A 19,654-nucleotide genomic window follows, 5' to 3' on the forward strand; every position below is an offset into this window, starting at 1 on the left:
CTCCAGGCTGTATCTCAAGAACCTTTATAGCTACAGTTCTGAATTTTTTACAGATTGTGTATATCTGTTGCCGCTATAACAACAATTAATACTGAAAACAAAACAAAATTTAAGGAGGGCTCCCATACAACAAACATGATTTTTTGGCCTTTTTTGCTCGATATCAATAATGACAACAGGCAGGCAGTTGAAATTTTCACAGAATCCTTAATTATATGTGTACTTTTATAATTAATAATACAATTAGAATATAATTAAAATTTTAAGGGGGCTCCCATACCAAAACACAACTTTTGGCCTATTTTTTCTCTATATCGGTACGGAACCCTTCGTGCGCGAGTCCGACTCGCACTTGGCTGATTTTATCATAAATATGGTATCAAATTCGGGCAATCTATACAACAAAAAAAATAATTTTGAAAATCTGACCACAAACAGCAAACTAAACATTAACTCCTCCTTTTTTGAAAGTCAGATAAAAAAAAGTATTTAAGATGTTGACCAGGGATGTAAGGTATCATCATGCCAAATTTCATCGAAATCGGTCCAGCGGATTCAGAGAATAGCCTGTACAAACAGACAAACAGACAAACAGACACACAGACAAACCGACAAACAGACAGAGAAACAAAAATGTCAAAAACAGTTAAAATGTGTTCTATTACTCTTCTAACATGCCCCTGACTCGTTTTTTCAAGTTTATTTTCAATGTACAAAAATATTACCTCTACGATTTTATTATAAGTATAGATATCATGGATTATGTTCTGAGTAACATCTGTTGTTATTAGTAATAAAGGGTTGATTAATTTTCGCAAAGTTGTTTAACACAGTCTTTTAAAAACACGTATAAAACAACGTAGTCGTATTACAATAAAACGAGTAGTAAAAATCAAAAATTCAAGCCGTAAAATTGTTGGCTCAACAATTTAAAATAAATGCGCAATATTTTCCTTTGCTTTTTCGAGTTCATTTTTCAATAATGTTATTTTCAGATACGGTATAAATTTATTTCAACTCTAGAGTTGTATTTAATAAAGACTTGCAATTCACCTGCTTCGCTGAATGTTTAAATCATTATATTTTAATAGTATTATTCTGATATTATTATTATTGGTTATTGATGCTGTTTCTAAAGCAGAGATTGTAAACAATTTATCATAATTTATGATGTCAAACAACTCTTACCAAAATATTTTACAGGTATGGTTCTATTCATATATTTTATTTTATTTATTTATTTATTGTTCATAACATTATTGCAATTGCAAAAAAAACTACAATGCGTTTATCTGGACAAGATGTGGTCGCATAATTAATTAATGAACTTTAAGTACTTAATAGAATATGTTTTTTTTATGTTTATTAAAGCACTTATTAAAATTCGAATATGCTGCTTGTACGTCCATTAATTTTTGCTACATCAGTGACGATACATTCCTTTACAGAGATATCTAATGTTAAGACAGCCGAAGGGCTAAAATCTGAAAAAAAAACGTATACTTCCTTTCCTCATTCGCAAAAAAGCTTTGGGTAACAAAAAGGCTATAAAACTCAAACAATGTATTCTATATTCTATATTCTATAGCAGTATCTCGTTTGTCCGCAGGTTCTGTCTCTGGGCGCGACGGGAGGCCACAAGGGAACCACGCAACCATCCCACCCCTGCACTATCCTCCACCATTCTCCTTACAAGGTGAGTTATTTTACAAGTTTATTTACTTTCAAGTGAAAAAACTATTAATAGTCTTTAGGTGTTTATTGATTATTCAATGTCCTGTGTCCAAATGTTAAAAGTCCCATAACGCGTAAACATATTATTATTATGTTATATATAACGCGTAAACATATTATATACGCCTGATTTGTAGACTATTGCTGTCTTCTTAACGTGAATAAACTATGATTCGTATATAAAAAGGTTAAATGAATGCATTGGTAGAAAAGCAACAGTATGCGAGAAATTTTTAATTCGTGCGTAGTTTTTCATATATAGGGTCACGAAGCTACGTAGGTACTCTAATAAATCATAATATTAATACGCGAACGAAAAACTTTGTAACCGTTTTTACGAAAAATGGGGAAACGTAGGTGCATGAAATTTTGCACAGTTATAGTTTATATTATGTTGAAGGAGTGCATCGAACTAATATTATTTTGAAATTATGCTCTAATCATAATTTTTTTTAACAAATAAAGCATTACACACACTACAACACACACACATGAGAAATGACAGATTTTTGAGTGACAAGCCTATATATACGAATTATATTCTTTTATTTATGGTTGAAGTCTGTTGACAAATTGAAAATGGATTATAGTTTTTTTTTTTTTTTATTGAATCTAAGATACTATTAGACACATAAACTTATAATATACAGCCACTAACATCCATTTGTACAATGCTTACACGGCCAGTCTGAGATCAGCTAAGTCCCAGAGACAAGAGTTGAAAAAAAATGATAAAGTCAATATTTTTACAAAATATAGGTAGTAAGTAGTCCTAATTTCGTTGAAACTAAGGTCGAATTTCGACCATTGGGCGATCTCTTGTAATAATTATTATTTAATTCACCGCGTTTGATTTCTTTTCTGACATATTTTGTATTGCGTGCCTCCAAATTAAACACTTCCTGTCGAACTCTATACTATAGAGTTCGACAGGAAGTGGAACTGTATCCTATAGAGCAGGGGTTACCAAATGGCGGATCGCGGTCCGCATCCGGACCGCCGACCCATTGTGTGCGGACCAAGCATGTTCGTAGATGATCTTCGTTCATCTTAAGAGTTCAACTTATCTCTCTGAAGTTTGGAGTGAAATATTGGTGCAAGCTATAGATTCTATAGCTTGCAACAATATTTCACTCCAAACTTCAGAGAGATAATTAGCTACAAAAAATGGTTACTTTTCTCATTGATATCTAAAAACATACCTTTGTAATTTCCGTAATTACATTTATTTAATAATTTACTTTTTTTTTATTTGAAGTCATTTCATATCTTAAAACGTACCCCGAGCGAAATTAATTGGTTACCCCTGCTATAGAGTCTATAGGATATAGTGGGATGTATTTTAAAATGATTCAGTACCATGTTTTATATTTAATTTTACTCTACAGAAAAATCCGTTAATAAAATAATTTGCCACTGTATAAACTCCCGGAATCCACTCTTTCTCGTTATACAAGTCCGAATAGTTTATTGACCATCATATTTACAAGGGGTTTTTACAATTAACAGTCCCCCAAACTAGGCAAGGCCTGTCCTATGGGGAGTTTAAAAGAGTACGGGAGTTTAAAGTATTGCGGCTAACAACAACAGAAAACAACAAAAACAAATACAATTTACATAAAAAAAAAAACAAATGAAATAACCTCAGAAATAACAAAACACATCTCTTTAAACTCTGTTTATGTGCAAAATTATGCGTCTCCCTCATTTGCACTACTAAGAGGCGTGGGGTGGGAAGAGCTAGGCCGACATAAGTTGGTTTACCCCCACCGTATATCCACGTAATATTATGCAGACATACTGTACAAGTACTTTACTTACATTGGTTACCAATATATGACGTGCTCAATGCTCATAATCATACCAAAAGGACATAGATCACGCGCCATACACGTCGGGGCCATAACTCAAGTAGCGAACGAAACTATCGTTTTTTCGTTTATCGGCTACTTGTTGACGTGCCCCAAAAGTAATATATATATCCATTAAAATTATTCTTCTGTTTAACAATAATATGCGTAAATGTACGAATGTATAATATCATGTCATCACTTCTAACTCTACTTTATGATTTTTAAACATTGATCGAGAATTTGAGCTGCTAGGCAGCGAAGTTAATAGAAATAAACTATCTTAACTTTTAATAGGTAAATAAAAATCTTTAAAAGATTTTCACAACCTTGCTTTACAGTCCAAATTCTATTCTTACATCAACCCGTATCATGATAAGCTTAACTTTTCAAGGTGAGGTGGTATTTATAGCTTAATATAGGTAAAGCCCGGCTCGTTAGTTGCCCGATAACTTACTCGTGCCCTCGGCGCCGTATAGGCAATGATTTTATAACACTTGACCCAAAACAACGTCGTACATTTGTATGTATATTTTATATTTTAATAGCAATTAGGTCATAACGTGCTCGTTTTTACAAAATTATACGTTCGACTTTAACTAGTACAAACGTCGGTAAGCCGTAATTATAGTTTTTGTAGTTTTGAAATTGTTATTGTAAGTAACGCTTATTATTATTTTTTTGTTAATTTTTGTTAATTCTCCTGTAAAAGGAAATGTAAATGTCAAACCATAAAAAAAAATTAACGAATAGAAACCAAAACCTACTTGTGCTTTAACTTAGTTAAACTTACGTAACCTCTCTCTCTCAGACCCCGGAAGTCTTTATTTACTTACCTAAGCCAAACGCGTTATGCCTAACCTTGCCGAGCCGTTGGATGGTAGCTAGTGGTGCGAGGAAAAGGTATAAAAGCGAACGAGTCGATACAACACTCCAGCGCAAAAATATTAACAATAATAAAATATTAACATCATCCTGTAAATACTCAGTTATAAGCTGGACAGCCCCCTCCTGAAGCACTGGGTCCATGCACACGTGCATGTATCCGGTGCACCAAAGGGTGGCAAATATTTAAATTAATAACAATTATTTCCTGCTACTTTAAGTATTTTTCTATGGGTTACATTTTAGCTGAAATAAGCGTATTTTTTTTTATAATATCAGCAGGGTCTGAGAAATGTATGAGCTATGGTAGGTGGTTAAGGGTTAAACAGCATAATATCTGAAACACTTGTACTCATAAATTTTTTAATAAATAGTTAAGACTTCATTTATTCTAAATAGGACATTGTTATGTAAACGTTACTTCAGCATCCACAAAGGCAAGCCATCTAAAGAAGCCGAGACCAGTTGTTAGAAATGAATAATAATACATAATATAGCTTAATATCATTATTGAAACTGAAAACTAAGTATCGTATATAAAAAGCTCGACTGCTTGTCGAACTTATAGATTCTAACATCACGAGTGTCTATTTTTACTAACCGAAAGCCTTGGGTGATAAAATATGAAGGCTGCATGTGAACACAATAAACGTTAGGGCACAGTTAGAAGAATAGGGTGAATCTATTGATCTCTTAAGCTCAACAGAAACAAGCCGTTGAAAGGCTCTATAAACGTATCCCTCCTGGTACAGTCGGGTAATTAATGTGTCACTCCACTTAATTATTATTTAAGCGAACGTAAAAATAATGACGTAAATTGTAGCGTATAATTAAGAAACTTTGTAAATAGTATGTAGTGGGAAACAAAAACGTTTGTCGCAGCGACCTCGCCGGCGCTGGCACGTTAACTGCTACACGCCAACTTCCAAGGAAAAAAGTGATCAACTTTATATACTAATTGAAATAATGAATCACCTTAAAACAATTTCCTTATGGTAAATTAACCTTATCACAATCTGGTTATTTGCTCTGATAAGCTATTATGAGGTTAAGACACATTTTTACAAAGAATCGCAAACGTTACAGTTTATTGTTTTACAAGGGATCGATAGTGATAAGGTAAGGCAGATTCTGAGCAATTTCTGCTGTAAAACATTGTTGCATAGTTGTTGCTAAAGACGTAATCGATCTGCTGAATAATAATTTTCGGTCGGATTCAAATCGGACGTTGCGCAAAGCGGTCTTAACTCTTAGACCACATTTTTGCTTCCCTTCAGCCCTGGATTTATAAATAGGCCGTATAGGCCGCGTCCTAGTGGTGGTAGTGTCCTAAGGCAGCGTTCTAGGGGAGCGGCAGATTTCGCAAATGGGGCGGTGGAACAAATTATAGTTAAATAAAATATAAATCCGACACTGCTTCCCCTCTTTTGCAATTGAGAACACAATGTTGTGTACCTCCCTAAGTACGTGAAGTAATTTAAACTTACTATTTTTTCAGGCCGCTTGGGATTGGTTGATCCTGATACTGGTCATATACACCGCAATATTCACCCCATACGTAGCTGCTTTCCAACTCAACGAACCCGACTTCGACAAGCGCTCGAGAGCCTTCGGCCAGGACCCCATCGTTGTTATTGACATGATAGGTAAGTTATTACCACTTGTATGGTAAAATATAGTCGTATTATTTTTACTAGCTATTTGACCGAGCTTTGCTTGGTATTCGATAAAGCTAGATCGATTTATCGCCCCCGAAATCCCCTATATACTAAATTTCATGAAAATCGTTGGAGCCGATTCCGAGATATATATATATATATATATATATATATATATATATATATATATATATATATGTATATATATATATATATATATATATATATATATATATATATATATATATATATATATATATATATATATATATATATATATATAATAAGTTATTACCACTTGTATGGTAAAATATAGTCGTATTATTTTTACTAGCTATTTGACCGAGCTTTGCTTGGTATTCGATAAAGCTAGATCGATTTATCGCCCCCGAAATCCCCTATATACTAAATTTCATGAAAATCGTTGGAGCCGATTCCGAGATATATATATATATATATATATATATATATATATATATATATATATATATATATGTATATATATATATATATATATATATATATATATATATATATATATATATATATATATATATATATATATATATATATATATATTTATATATATATATACCTGGATGACCGAGCTTTGCTCGGTATAGCAAACACTCATTGACTTCGTATTACTTAACAACGCCATCTGCTGGAATAGCTTTAGCTGTTGTTGTGTCGTTAAAGCAATTAGTTGCTTACAAAATAGTATTATTATTCACCAATAGATGTCAGGAAGAGTTACATTTTTCAGTTTATCGATTATCGATAAAACACGAATAAAAATACATTTTCTAAAAATGATTCCTAGCTAGATCGATTTATCGCCCCCGAAACCCCCTATATACTAAATTTCATGAAAATCGTTGGAGCCGATTCCGAGATTCTATATAATTTAATAATATAAGTTAATAAGATAAGATTACTCGTAGCGTAGTTGGGAATATTTTTGTTTATTCTTGCGATTATGACTAAAAATTATACTATTTACAAAATATCTACTATTATATTGCCTGGAAAGATAGGGATTCACTAAAGGATTTTACCCTTAGCCAAAATGCTTCCACTAAATTTATTATCGTAAATAATTAGTATGTAAAATTGGCATAACGTATCTAAAATTTGCTCAAGCTCTCGTGAAGTCTACCGACTGTACAAAATTTGATAAAAATCACCCTTTTATTTGGCAGCCTATTCAATTCTTTTGAATTTTTAGTAACATAACAACTACTTTTTTGGTAAAAGTAACACCCAAGTGAAAATGTTACATCCATACTTAACTGGTACAATTGTGAAAAATGCTTATTGCTTACATAATAAACAAGCTATCTAATATAAGATTTGCAGTTACACATTTTACAGTATTGTAAGTATTCACGTAGAAAGTATTTTTTCTTTGCGATATGCTAAGTAAGTCAATCCAATTAAAACTTTACGAGACATTCACCTACCGGGTGCTCCGCATAAACACTATGCGGTACTAACTGGAATATCTATGTAAATTGCAAGTCCCAAGCATAAGTAGTTCAATAATAAAAATACTTCGCAATGGAGATAAAGACTGTAGCGAGAGAACGTTTTATTGCGAGATCGTCGAAGATTTAAATGTTTACATTTATATGTGGTATACTTAATACTAATACTAAAGAATTCTAAAAGTAAATTACATATTTATAGGGTAATCCTAATCTCTAGCTGTTATACTTGAATATTATTCATACGATATTATTACATCACAATTATTATTTCAGTGGAAGTGAATTTCATGATATCTATTGTTAATAACCTTTTCTAGTATTTAATATAAATAAACTCATTTTTTTATTTTATTTTATTTGTCCTTTAAAACTTACAACTATGCAATAAAAACAATTAAAACTAATAATATTAACTATGAGCCATTAATAAGTTTTTACATATTATCAAGCTACACATCTTTAGTGTACATAATAAGTTAACATTTAGCCATATTATATATTTAATATACACTGATATAATAATAATTCTGTTTTCAGTGGACGTGACTTTCATAATAGATATTCTGATCAACTTTCGCACGACGTACGTGAACGCCGCCGACGAGGTGGAGTCGGACCCGACGAAGATCGCTATGCACTACTTGCGAGGGTGGTTCCTCATTGACCTCGTCGCGGCCATCCCCTTCGATCTCCTCCTCTTCGGCACCGACACCGACGAAGTGAGCCGCTTTTACTTCACACCACGTCTAACCAGTTAAATGTCACATAACACTCGACTATAGACCTAGAGATAAGACGAATATGCCTGATAACATTAGAGGAGATAGCTGCCAGACGATCAATTGTCCGAAAATCATTTCGACTATTTCGCCCCTGTATAAAACGATAGCGTGACGCAACCGGTAGGCTAAGGGACTAGGGACGAGCCGTATAGTACGTATAGTACCTCCCACGATAACTTTCGGACAAATGAAGCTCTGGAAAGATTTTTAGTCTTATCACAATGTAGTTGAATGCAAATGTTGCATCTGTCACCCTTGGATAAATAAACACGATATATGATTATATGCCGATCACAGAAGCCCCATTAAATTTAATTGGCGGATATTCGTTAACGGATTCTAAATTTCCAAATTACTCCACCCGAGGACTAAAAATATTTTATGTTGTATGATTTTTATCAATAGAAGCGTTAGGTTTATTTTTGCACTATTTGTAAAATTTTCTTTAGTTTCTTTTCGAATTCAAATGGAGAACCCAAGGTGGGTGCTTACTGAATTTGTAATACCATTTCTTGTTACAGCAGGGGCTGGAAAGTGATGAGGTATACCATCTTTGTGAACTATTTTTATGTTGCTGCCACTCTTTTTCTTATTTTTATTTGGAATTCAGACATCGATTCTCACTGCCATTTACGAATCACGAATTTAAAAATGGAAGAGAAAGCTTTAAATACGAAAATAATTTTCGATTCGCACGGAGTGTCGAGTTTGAAGTGTTCGCTCGTACACGGCTCGGCCGACTCTGGTTTAATTAAAACGACTACGGCCTAATGCAACCGAACCGATGTACCATACCGAAACACCGTTTTTGCCTTGGCTACTTGCAAACTCAGCTTTCGATCTAACGACTCCGTGAGCCACACTGATCATTTTCACGACTGTCGATTTACTGCTCCTTTCTGTGTAAAGTACCAGAGGCTTTAAGAGTACGAGATTCAAATATACAAACCACACGAGTACAATTTTTTATTTGATCGAAGGTATTAAATATTCAGTAGTTAGAAAAACTCTCGCTTCAGATATTGCAAAAAGGTAATGTTCCAGTAAAGATTTGCGCATCTACCTAGTAGACGATTACGCCTTGTATCTTATTACATAAGAGTAGCGAATAATTTTGTGCCCCGCCTTTGATACCCCGTAATAGAATGAAAGTACCGGAGGCTGTGACTCTGAATGATCTTAGCTTAGGCAGAACATATCATGGGCTTATTTTATAGTTAATGAGCAATTCACAACGTGCACAGAGCTTGGTAGCAAATACGCTCACACTTCCCAGACTGATATCTTTGTATAAATCAAAAAATCGCATATCACAACATAAACAAAGCACTAAATATATGTATACAAATATTTCATACTTATGGCACCCACCTTACATGTATTTATTCAAAATTAATGTCATCAAAGTAACGTAGGTATCGTTTGCCGATTGGTTTAAGCTACAAACGAAACTTAAATTTGTTTTCAATAAAAATCTAACGACCTACTTGTATTATATAATAAAAACATTCGTATGCAACAATGTACAAAGTACTTCGGCCCACTGTAACACGTGAATACCCCGCTTATATTTTGTCACGTTATCATTCTCACCTGAATTAATATGTAATAATAATTTTAAGTTTCATTTTTTAAGATTCGTTAAACATAGAAACCATAAAATTGTAAGTATCTCATTGACATGATCGAAACCGATACGTAATAATATAGTTTGCTTAGGAACGAGCAGGCCTTGCTACTAACTTGCACGTAGTCGTCATCGAACACGTAAACCGACCGCCGCTCGCCCTGCGTACGAGACTTAGGCGTACGAGAGATTAGATTACGTATTTTGACTAGATTTAACCTAGCCCGTAGGTTCGGCCCCGACCTGAATACAATAGAAAGTACTTTGGAGAATAGAATAGAATTTATACAATATCTGCACCGCAATCTAAGATAAATCCACCTAATTTTATAGTTTGAAAGGGATGCTTTTAAATCCGCAATTTCTGTATGGCTGAGCATCCAAAGACGCTCGCATCGTGTAATCATAGAAAACTTTGCTTGGTTGGAGAGACTTTCGCTGCAAAGCCTCATTACTGCTACTTAGTGATACGCGAACATTCTTATAATGCTTCGGTTTGCGGCTGTACTCATGACTGCTTTTGGGCGTCGAGGGCGAGATTTGTATAACGGGAATTCATTTGCAGACGACGACGCTGATCGGGCTGCTGAAAACGGCGCGGCTCCTGCGGCTAGTGCGGGTCGCGCGGAAAATCGATAGATATTCGGAATATGGAACTGCCGTCCTTCTTCTTCTTATGGCTACTTTTGTTCTTATTGCGCATTGGCTTGCTTGTTTATGGTAAGTTTCATTTTAGCATACAATAAAACATCAATAAGATAACATTTTAGCATTAGTAAGTTGTGGTCACACTCGGTTATACTTACTTGATGATTACTTAGATAGCATTTGATAAAGTAAATGTATCATGTTAATAACCAGTCTAAGTAGTTCCGTAGATAATCATTAATGTCTCTGATTGCGACCGTTAAATTTGGCCATTTGGCAACAAAATACGAAATCGATTGGCAATACACCGACGAAAAAACGTATGACAGTCATTATTGTTATCGATAATGACCACTATTGCTTTCTAGTGATGGAGTATAAACGTGTGCATTTCAGGTACGCGATTGGAAGTTGGGAACGGCCGCAGCTGCACGCGCCGATTGGCTGGCTCGACGCGCTCGCTAACGACGTACAAGCTACATACGACAATTCTACTGGACCCTCTATGCGGTATATTTATTTGCTTTATGAATTAAACATTATTACAAGCATATTAGTGGTATCGAACACTGAATGGTAGGTCTTAGTCGTGCATGTTGTATAAGTACTTTGGAAAATAGAATTGAATGAAATATCTTAACATTGAAATTAGTGTTACTTCTAAGTAGAATATGTAGATCAATTGAAATAATAGATGAATGACAATGATTACACCTAGTTACATACATATATAATGACATCGTTTCATCTCAAACCATTTACAGAAGTTTATTTTGAAGGTAAATCATGGCAATAGGGTTTCTTTTAAACAAAGCTTATAGTCAGGGAGCCCTAGAACATTTTTTTTATTACTATCAAGCTAATTTTTGTGAGTAGCTTCATTTTGATAAGACAAACAACATTTTTATCTGCGAAAAATCTTGAATGTCCTACAAATAAAACAATCCATATTTAGGACCATCAAATTAAAGTATGAAATCCTTTCCATCTCTGTTAGCTACCACTTTCAAGATTTTTCGCAAATAAAAATGTTGTTTGTCTTATCAAAATGAAGCTACTCACAAAAAATTAGTTTGATAGTAATAAAAAAAAATGTTCTAGGGCTCCCTGACTATTAGATAAATTTCGTACCGAATAACAATGATATTCTATGTTACTAACGTAACTAGATTGGAAGTTTACGGTAGCAACGCGTTGCCACTTCGAAGATGCCTGCAGGCATATTTCACATACATAATGACATAACGAATATATGACTTGACATTGTCTTTTGAACAAAAAAGTGGTTACGCATTTCTGAGATTCTTTTGTAAGACATTGCTACTCTAGTATTTTAGAAACTCATTGCCGAATAATGTAAAACCTCACTCAACGATTCTATTGGCTCTTGAAAACACATTTCTCGCAACGTAGAAACTTATTTCTAGTAAAAACGCCGCCTAAAGCCGTATTTAAAATTTACTACATGCGTGAACGAGTAACAAAAATCTATTATTTTCTTACCTACCTTCATATAAAACAAGTGGCTTGTTGTAGATCTCGGTACATCACCGCCCTATACTTCACGTGTACGTCGCTGACGAGCGTGGGCTTCGGCAACGTCGCGCCCAACACTGACATGGAGAAGGGATTCACGATATTCGTCATGCTTGTTGGATGTAAGACCTAGAATACGAAACTCGTTATTTATTACTGATACGAGTAGAGTTTACTCAGTGACCGTTGTCGAGTTTAGATTTCGAGTAAGAAAGTTGATGAATAATGATATACAACAGGAAAGACGAATGAAGTAAAAGTTTAGACTTAACACTGTTAGGCCGGGCGCGCACTAGCGGCCAGACCGCAGCGGCCAGGTCGCGGCAGCCATCGAAAGTATGGTGTGGCCGCATGGTACTAAGATATCTATCTCGATGGCCGTCGCGACCTGGCTGCTGCGGCTTGGCCGCTAGTGCGCGCCCGGGCTTAAAAAATTGCCTATATACATACACCTGTATAAAGAACCTACTTTTATAATGCTAAAAACTTTAAACAACAGCAGATTCTTAATTTATTATGACGAAAATTAAATAGTGTTGATCTCTGCTAACCTAATATTTTGCGTTATATTCCACTTTTAGCGCTGATGTACGCCAGTATCTTCGGCAACGTATCTGCGATAATTCAACGACTGTACTCGGGGACGGCGCGGTACCACACGCAGATACTTAGAGTTAGAGAGTTCATTAGGTTTCACCAGGTAAGATCTGAGGAATTATAGAATATTCTTTGTTTTTTTTTCATGAAATAAGGGGTGCAAACGAGCAAACGGGTCACCTGATGGAAAGCAACTTCCGTCGCCCATGGACTCTCGCAGCATCAGAAGAGCTGCAGGTGCGTTGCCGGCCTTTAAGAGGGAATAGGGTAATAGGGGAGGGTAGGGAAGGGAAGGGAATAGGGGAGGGTAGGGAAGGGAATAGGGTACAAAACACAACGCAAGCGCTGTTTCACGCCGGTTTTCTGTGAGAACGTGGTATTTCTCCGGTCGAGCCGGCCCATTCGTGCCGAAGCATGGCTCTCCAACGTAATTTTATATTTGTACTAGATATTGTGCCCATATGCTGAATAACTCCGAACAAACATGTATAAAAGTTAACAAAGTTCAAGAGGATCGAAATAATCATATCTGGGGGCACGGCAGTGCCCCAGCCAAGCCTTCTAGCTCATTAATATTCATAATTAAACCAATTTAATTGTTAAAATTAATGTTTTTGATGGTTCCATATTTTATGTTTAAGGAAGAACTACATGTAAGATAATGAACTGAAATTAAAAATATTCACTCGCCCATTAATTAATAAAATAGCTGACTATACCTAAAAAAATAATAATTTCTCGAAGCTTATAGTATCCCTTGTTCACAGATAACAAATCCGCTCCGCCAACGGCTGGAGGAGTACTTCCAGCACGCGTGGAGCTACACCAACGGCATCGACACGTCCAGCGTGCTGAAGGGTTTCCCCGAGTGCCTGCAGGCCGACATCTGCCTCCACCTCAACCGCAACCTCCTCGCCAACTGCGCCGCCTTCGATGGAGCTAGTCCAGGCTGTCTTAGGTGACATTTTGATTTAAAGATTTTTTACAGTAAGACCATCGTCGATTTTATAGTTTTTTTTAAACAATATTGATTATATAAACTACATATAAAGTTAAAAAGGACTACAAAAATAACAGTAGACATTGTAGGTAGAAAAACTTAGTGTGAATTGAGAAGCTTAAGAAAGATTTGACGCTTATTCAATATATATACCTAGACACGTGCACACTGCACAGTGCACATAGTGAAATTTTAAAAAATTTAAATCATAAATTGTATCGCTTGTAGTAGCATATTATGTTCATATTAAAAAAATGGAGTTTTAGCCCTGAAGTAAATCATTTTTCAGTTTTATGCAACCTCAATTTTCAAACAAAAGTTTTTTTAAATAGCGCGCTTAGTTTCAATCAATCAGTAGCATCCCCAAAATCCATACTTGCTGTTAATTTTTTTATTGATATTGATGTGATTGTGTATTGAGTGATTTAATCTTGATATTAATTTATTTTTTCAGAGCATTATCATTAAGGTTTAAAACAACGCACGCACCGCCAGGGGAGACACTAGTTCATAGAGGAGATGTTTTAACTTCTTTATACTTTATATCAAGAGGATCGATAGAAATTTTAAAGGATGATATTGTTATGGCTATTTTAGGTAACTAACAATTTACTAAATAAAAAAAAAATGTTTTTCTTACTTTTAATTTAGAACCACGTAGCGGCCTACGCGGCGTAGTGCCGCTACGACGCTACGTCGTCGTAGGATCGTAGCATATCAGACTTTTTATATTTGGCTAAAATATATTTTGTTTAAAAATTTACTTTTATGCAATAGTATTCAGCTTTTTCGATCTTATAACATAATAACAACCTGAATAACAGGCCATAACTTAGTAGTTGACTTTACAACTAATGGTTGTTTTAGGAAAGGACGACGTGTTCGGCGAAAACCCATGTGTTCACACGACAGTAGGGCGCAGCAACTGCCGCGTGCGCGCGCTGACCTACTGCGACCTGCACCGCGTGCACCGCGACGACCTGCTCGACGTGCTCGACTTCTACCCCGAGTTCCGCGCCTCCTTCGTCAACAACCTCGAGATCACATACAACATGCGGGACGTAAGTCGCGATCGATCGGAGACGGCGGACGAACGCTAACATAAAGATTCCTCTAGATTTGTTTGTCAAATCTAACATCAAGTTTTGCCGTTGTTCATAAATACCCGCATTCTCAAGGGAGCTTTCAAAAAAAATTGCTAGCATTTTAAGAGAGAATCTGGTCCTTTCTTGCAGGTTTGTAGGCCGTAGTTGTTCGAAATAATTATCGCTAGCGACAGTTCATCCCAAAGTTTTAATGCGCGCGGCAAAACGCTTCAGGTTAAACGTAGAGAGGAGTTCAAATCTCGATATAAACGATTACAGGAGGAGCTTGGCGGGATCGAGCCACGGAGGCGCATGAAATACGAGAACCCTATGGACGCGCGGCTGCTGCGCGAGGCGTACGCGCGCACCACGCGCCGTCCACACACTGAGACCTTCGCCGATAAGGTGGTGCGTGCAGGGCCCTTCACACACTTACTGACTAATTAAAAAAGTTGAAACTATAAGATCCGCTGTGCGGCATCTGAGAAAATATGTAGGCTAAAAAGTTTGAAAATAGAACTCTCCGCTTGTTGAAAATCTAACACTAGACCGTCGATGTATTTTTTTAATAAAAGACATATTTTAATTAGTCACTAAGTGCAAGTGAATAAGGCCTCGATCTTGTATTCGTGCACCGTTATATTGGCTAACGAAATCAGACGTATTTTAGTATCGCAACTGTAGTCGTAAAACAAACTAAATTATAGCACAACCAAATTGCAGTTTTGATTTTTAGACGTTGCACATAGCAAGATGCGTAGAGTAGAATAGTTTCACTTTTTGAATAAATGTAGTAAAAATACTCATGATAAAATACACATGATAATATACCTACATGATGAATATATATAGAGTATTGGTAGTAGTCTCTTATTATGCATAACTAACACAATTACAATAGTAACAAGTTTTGTTAGAAAGATACAGTAATGTGAGAAGTGTTGTAATAGAAAATAGATGCACTTTCACCGCTGCGACTTTCGCAGTGAGCTCTCTACAAGGAACACATGCACAACCTGGAGTGTTGTCACTTGGTTTTGTTACACCCTGTATATATTATGTTTCCTCTACCCGTGGTTGCCTGGAAGAAATTACTGATTAGTAATAAGGCCGCCATTGTGTTATACTTCTTTTATTTAGAAATGTTCTTGTGAACACAATAAAGAATATTTATTATTATTATACACATTATCTCTTTGATGTAGGCTTTATCATAGAAGAGCATAATTTGAAAATAGAACTAGATTCAAAATGTAAACTTACATAGAATAGCACCTATCAAATGCACGTTGCACATTACAATACATCGACAAATAAGTAACACCTAATATCCGTACCACCAGGACTCCCAATGTAGTGACGAGGACACGGAATCGCCCCCCAGCAGAGGTATCCTCGAGTTTTCCGCGGAAAAGGCGGGGCAGGACGTCACGCCACTCAACTTCAACTTCAGCAAACAAAGGTCCACCACCCTCAACTCCATCACAGGTAAGACACCCCCGTTTGTATATGGAATGTTTACTTTTACTCCACTTACTGCACCTGAGAGTTCATATTACGTTCAGGTACATAAAAGTGACGGTACGATAGAGTAGTTCCACATAGCGACAATGGAAGATGAGCTAAGCCCTTTTATTACGTACCATCCCCAATTGAATTCAAGTAAATATTTTATTTATATGCGATTGGCAAGACGAAAAACTAAGCGAGAGAAAATATGGCGTTAAAATTATAAAAATAATGCGAGTGGATTTTTTATAAGTGTGCGTAAACCTACTTTTTAAAAAAGTAAAACAGTCGTCTTGCCAGTACACAACAATTTTGATATTTTTACCTTTTTGTTCTAGCTAACTAGATTAACTTGTATTTTTAAGAGTTACCCGTTCATAAAAGAATAATTTACAGAGATTTCAATATTTGTTAGTAATAATTGCGTATTTCTTATTAAAGCATAATTTTAAATAGAGAATAAAGTAACCTTTTAAAGCAGCATGGTACGCTTTACCTTGATATCTTTTCCTGTTTCAATAAAATCGGCGGGAGAAGTCGTTAGATCGATGCAAGCATATCGGAGGCCAAAGCATTTTACTAAAATAAGTTACGAAAAGTTAGGTTGAAAAAATCAAATCCGACAAAGGTTTAAATAGCTAAAAAACTTCTCGAATAATCGTATTAATTTATAAATTTAACAAGTGCTTGACCAATGCTTTGACCTATTATGAATCGTTTTATAAGATATGTAAATTATATGCTTTGTATCGGTCTATATTTTCCGTCCGCTCTGAGCGCGGCCCTTGTGTGCAGGCATGCTAGCGCAACTTAAAAGGAGCTTCCCAGACCTCTACCACCATAAAACTCATCAGCCGCTACACAACAAGTACTGTAAGTACCTCCTTACTCTAGCAGCATGACGATACGAACCGATCATACCCTATAGACCTAGATTTTACTTGGAATGTTCACGTAGTTATTTTGATCACTAAATGTTTTTTTTTAATTTGAATAAAGAATTCAAAATAAAGATTAATTATATTTGAACATAGAACCAATAACTAGTGACTTTGTTAAATAGTTTCTAGTTTAAATGAGGTTAATAAAATGTATTACAATTTAGTAAAAGTTTGATGGCAATAGCTTAGTTGATTGTAATCAGCAATGTTCTTGTGAGTGTTACAAAAAATGTTATAGAGATAGTTTATAAAAATATTAAATTGTAGATTGTAAACTGTAACCGAAATAAATAATATAGTACGATGTACTAACCAAAATAAGGTCTACTATAATATTCTACAACATGTAGAGTCTAGAGAGAGAGCAAATAACATAGATTGTTCAGACGTAGATGTAAAATGCAAATAGAACTCGATATTTTGAATTCTTGTTACGATCAAACGTTTAACACAAAACTTTATAACAATGTTCCAGCGCAATCGACGCCGCAGACGTACCGGGGTCGAGCGGCGGTGCGGCGGCAGTCGTCAGTCGGTCCGCTCAACGACACGTCCCCGTTGACGGGCGGCGCGAACGGCGCGGGCGAGCCAGCCGTCAGCACGCCCGCTCACAGCGCGACTCTACCCGTGTCCAGCCTCAGCACTAACCCCAGCTCGTACTACACCAACGCGTCACCCAGCCCGCCCGTGCCGGCGCCCGTCCACGTCTCCTGCGACGACATCCTCGCGCCCGGTGCCGCGCACGTCGGCCGCGCGCCCTCCTCCCGCTCCGCGCCGCACTCCGCCGTCAACCTGCACCAGAGCGGCCGCCCCAGCGCCCTGCCCTTCACGTCCGAGAGATTGCAGAGTACCATCCAGGTCATTTTCAAAAAATATCCTTGGTATCAAAATCAAAATGTTTGATAAATATTTTTCTTTTGTCGGTAATTAAATGACCTCTCAATATTATGTATACCTATATAGGAATAGAAACATCGGTGATATCAACTTGCCAACAACTTTGAAAGCTCATAACAAAAAAACTTATTTTTACCGTTATATCTCGATTTTATTCAGAAACTCACCTAAATACTGACTTTGTGGTCATTTTGCGAAAATGAACAAATCAAAGCGAAATTTGTGACCTGCAATTAGTAAGGCACCGTGATCGTACTAGGACGCGGTATCGCCCCAGTACCAGAACGTGGGTGCGGCGGCGTCGTCGGCGTCGGTGGCGACCATCCTGTCCCGGCTGGAGGAGCTGAGCCGGCGGGTCGCGGTGCTGGAGACCGGGCTGACGAGCGACGTGCGCCGCATCCTGCAACTGCTGCAGGCGCGGGACCACCACGCGCACACGCCCTCCCAACCCCTGCCTAAAGCATCGCTGTCCGTGCCGCAAACCAACGATGTAAGTTTTTTTTTAAACTAACAGATTTTCTCATCATAACTATGAAGCTTTAATTATTATTGTCAACATTGGTAAGGTTATGTTATTTGAAATATTAATTAAATAAAATGGTAAAATCTTAAATTTTCAAGTTCTCCCACGCAATATTTTGATTTTTTCTCTTCGTTAAGAACTTCTCATGAGAAATAAATAAAAGATCTTATCATGAGAAATATAAAAAAAACGAAATCGGTGGAGCCGTTTTTGAGATTGGCGCTAAGCACATTTTGCCATTATTTTTATATCATAGGAGATAAACTGCAATGAAGTGTAAACTGTAAACATACGTAAATATAAATAAATAAAATGTTTACCGTGCGTAGTGGGAATGGAACTGGAACGGCGAGCGCGAGCGCGGCGGTCGTGGCGCGCGCGGGGAGCGCGGCGAGCGCACGCCCGGCGTCCAGCGGTCCGCGTCCGAGCCGCACGCGCCCGTGCCGCCAGCCCTGCCGCCGCCGCCGCACTCGCATTCTTTTTACAGGTAATTATATTATATCCTTCTTGGTAAAAACTTATTTTTAGCGCCATCGCTGTTGCAGGTTATGTAGAAATAAGTAGTAAAAAAAATTCTCAAAATAATTTTATAGTATGTCGCTTTTCTGAATTATTTTCCTTAGCTACTACTTATATTAGGTAGTGCAATTGGCTCGTTTTTAATTATGATTTACTTATTTTTGATCAGCTCTGAAGAGAATGGTATGAACAGGTAGTGTGAGGCGGGCGAGACGAGCGCCCCCCGCTCCCGGCCCTCCACGCGCTCGCTCGCCGAGTCCGCGTCGTGCGGCTCGCTGGCGGGCGGCTGTGCGTGCGCGCCCCCCGCGCCCCCCGCGCGCCCGCCCGCGCGCGCCCGCTTCCACTTCTGCCGGCGGATCGCGCGCGCCCGCCG

At 36.9% G+C, this 19,654-nt stretch overlaps 1 protein-coding gene across 5 annotated transcripts in view; it reads left to right on the plus strand.

Annotated features, from left to right (window-relative positions):
- Positions 1-19,253, plus strand: part of LOC121729979 (potassium voltage-gated channel unc-103-like) — a 31,715-nt gene extending 12,462 nt beyond the window's left edge. For 2 of the 5 annotated variants that reach the window (XM_042118761.1, XM_042118760.1), the window contains 17 exons: positions 1,610-1,696; positions 5,968-6,115; positions 8,155-8,336; positions 8,921-8,941; positions 10,592-10,746; positions 11,071-11,184; positions 12,211-12,332; positions 12,792-12,910; positions 13,575-13,765; positions 14,262-14,404; positions 14,675-14,868; positions 15,172-15,300; positions 16,236-16,380; positions 17,197-17,274; positions 17,818-18,200; positions 18,499-18,729; positions 19,092-19,253. In XM_042118761.1, coding sequence (XP_041974695.1) covers positions 1,610-1,696; positions 5,968-6,115; positions 8,155-8,336; positions 8,921-8,941; positions 10,592-10,746; positions 11,071-11,184; positions 12,211-12,332; positions 12,792-12,910; positions 13,575-13,765; positions 14,262-14,404; positions 14,675-14,868; positions 15,172-15,300; positions 16,236-16,380; positions 17,197-17,274; positions 17,818-18,200; positions 18,499-18,729; positions 19,092-19,253 — 2,604 coding nt within the window. The remainder of the gene's footprint in view (positions 1-1,609; positions 1,697-5,967; positions 6,116-8,154; positions 8,337-8,920; positions 8,942-10,591; positions 10,747-11,070; positions 11,185-12,210; positions 12,333-12,791; positions 12,911-13,574; positions 13,766-14,261; positions 14,405-14,674; positions 14,869-15,171; positions 15,301-16,235; positions 16,381-17,196; positions 17,275-17,817; positions 18,201-18,498; positions 18,730-19,091) is intronic. The other 3 variants (XM_042118762.1, XM_042118763.1, XM_042118764.1) reach the window with 3 other exon arrangements.
- The last annotated feature ends 401 nt before the right edge of the window (positions 19,254-19,654 follow it).

The sequence above is a fragment of the Aricia agestis genome, chromosome 8 (genome assembly GCF_905147365.1).
Source record: "Aricia agestis chromosome 8, ilAriAges1.1, whole genome shotgun sequence".
NCBI classification, from domain to species: Eukaryota; Metazoa; Arthropoda; class Insecta; order Lepidoptera; family Lycaenidae; genus Aricia; species Aricia agestis.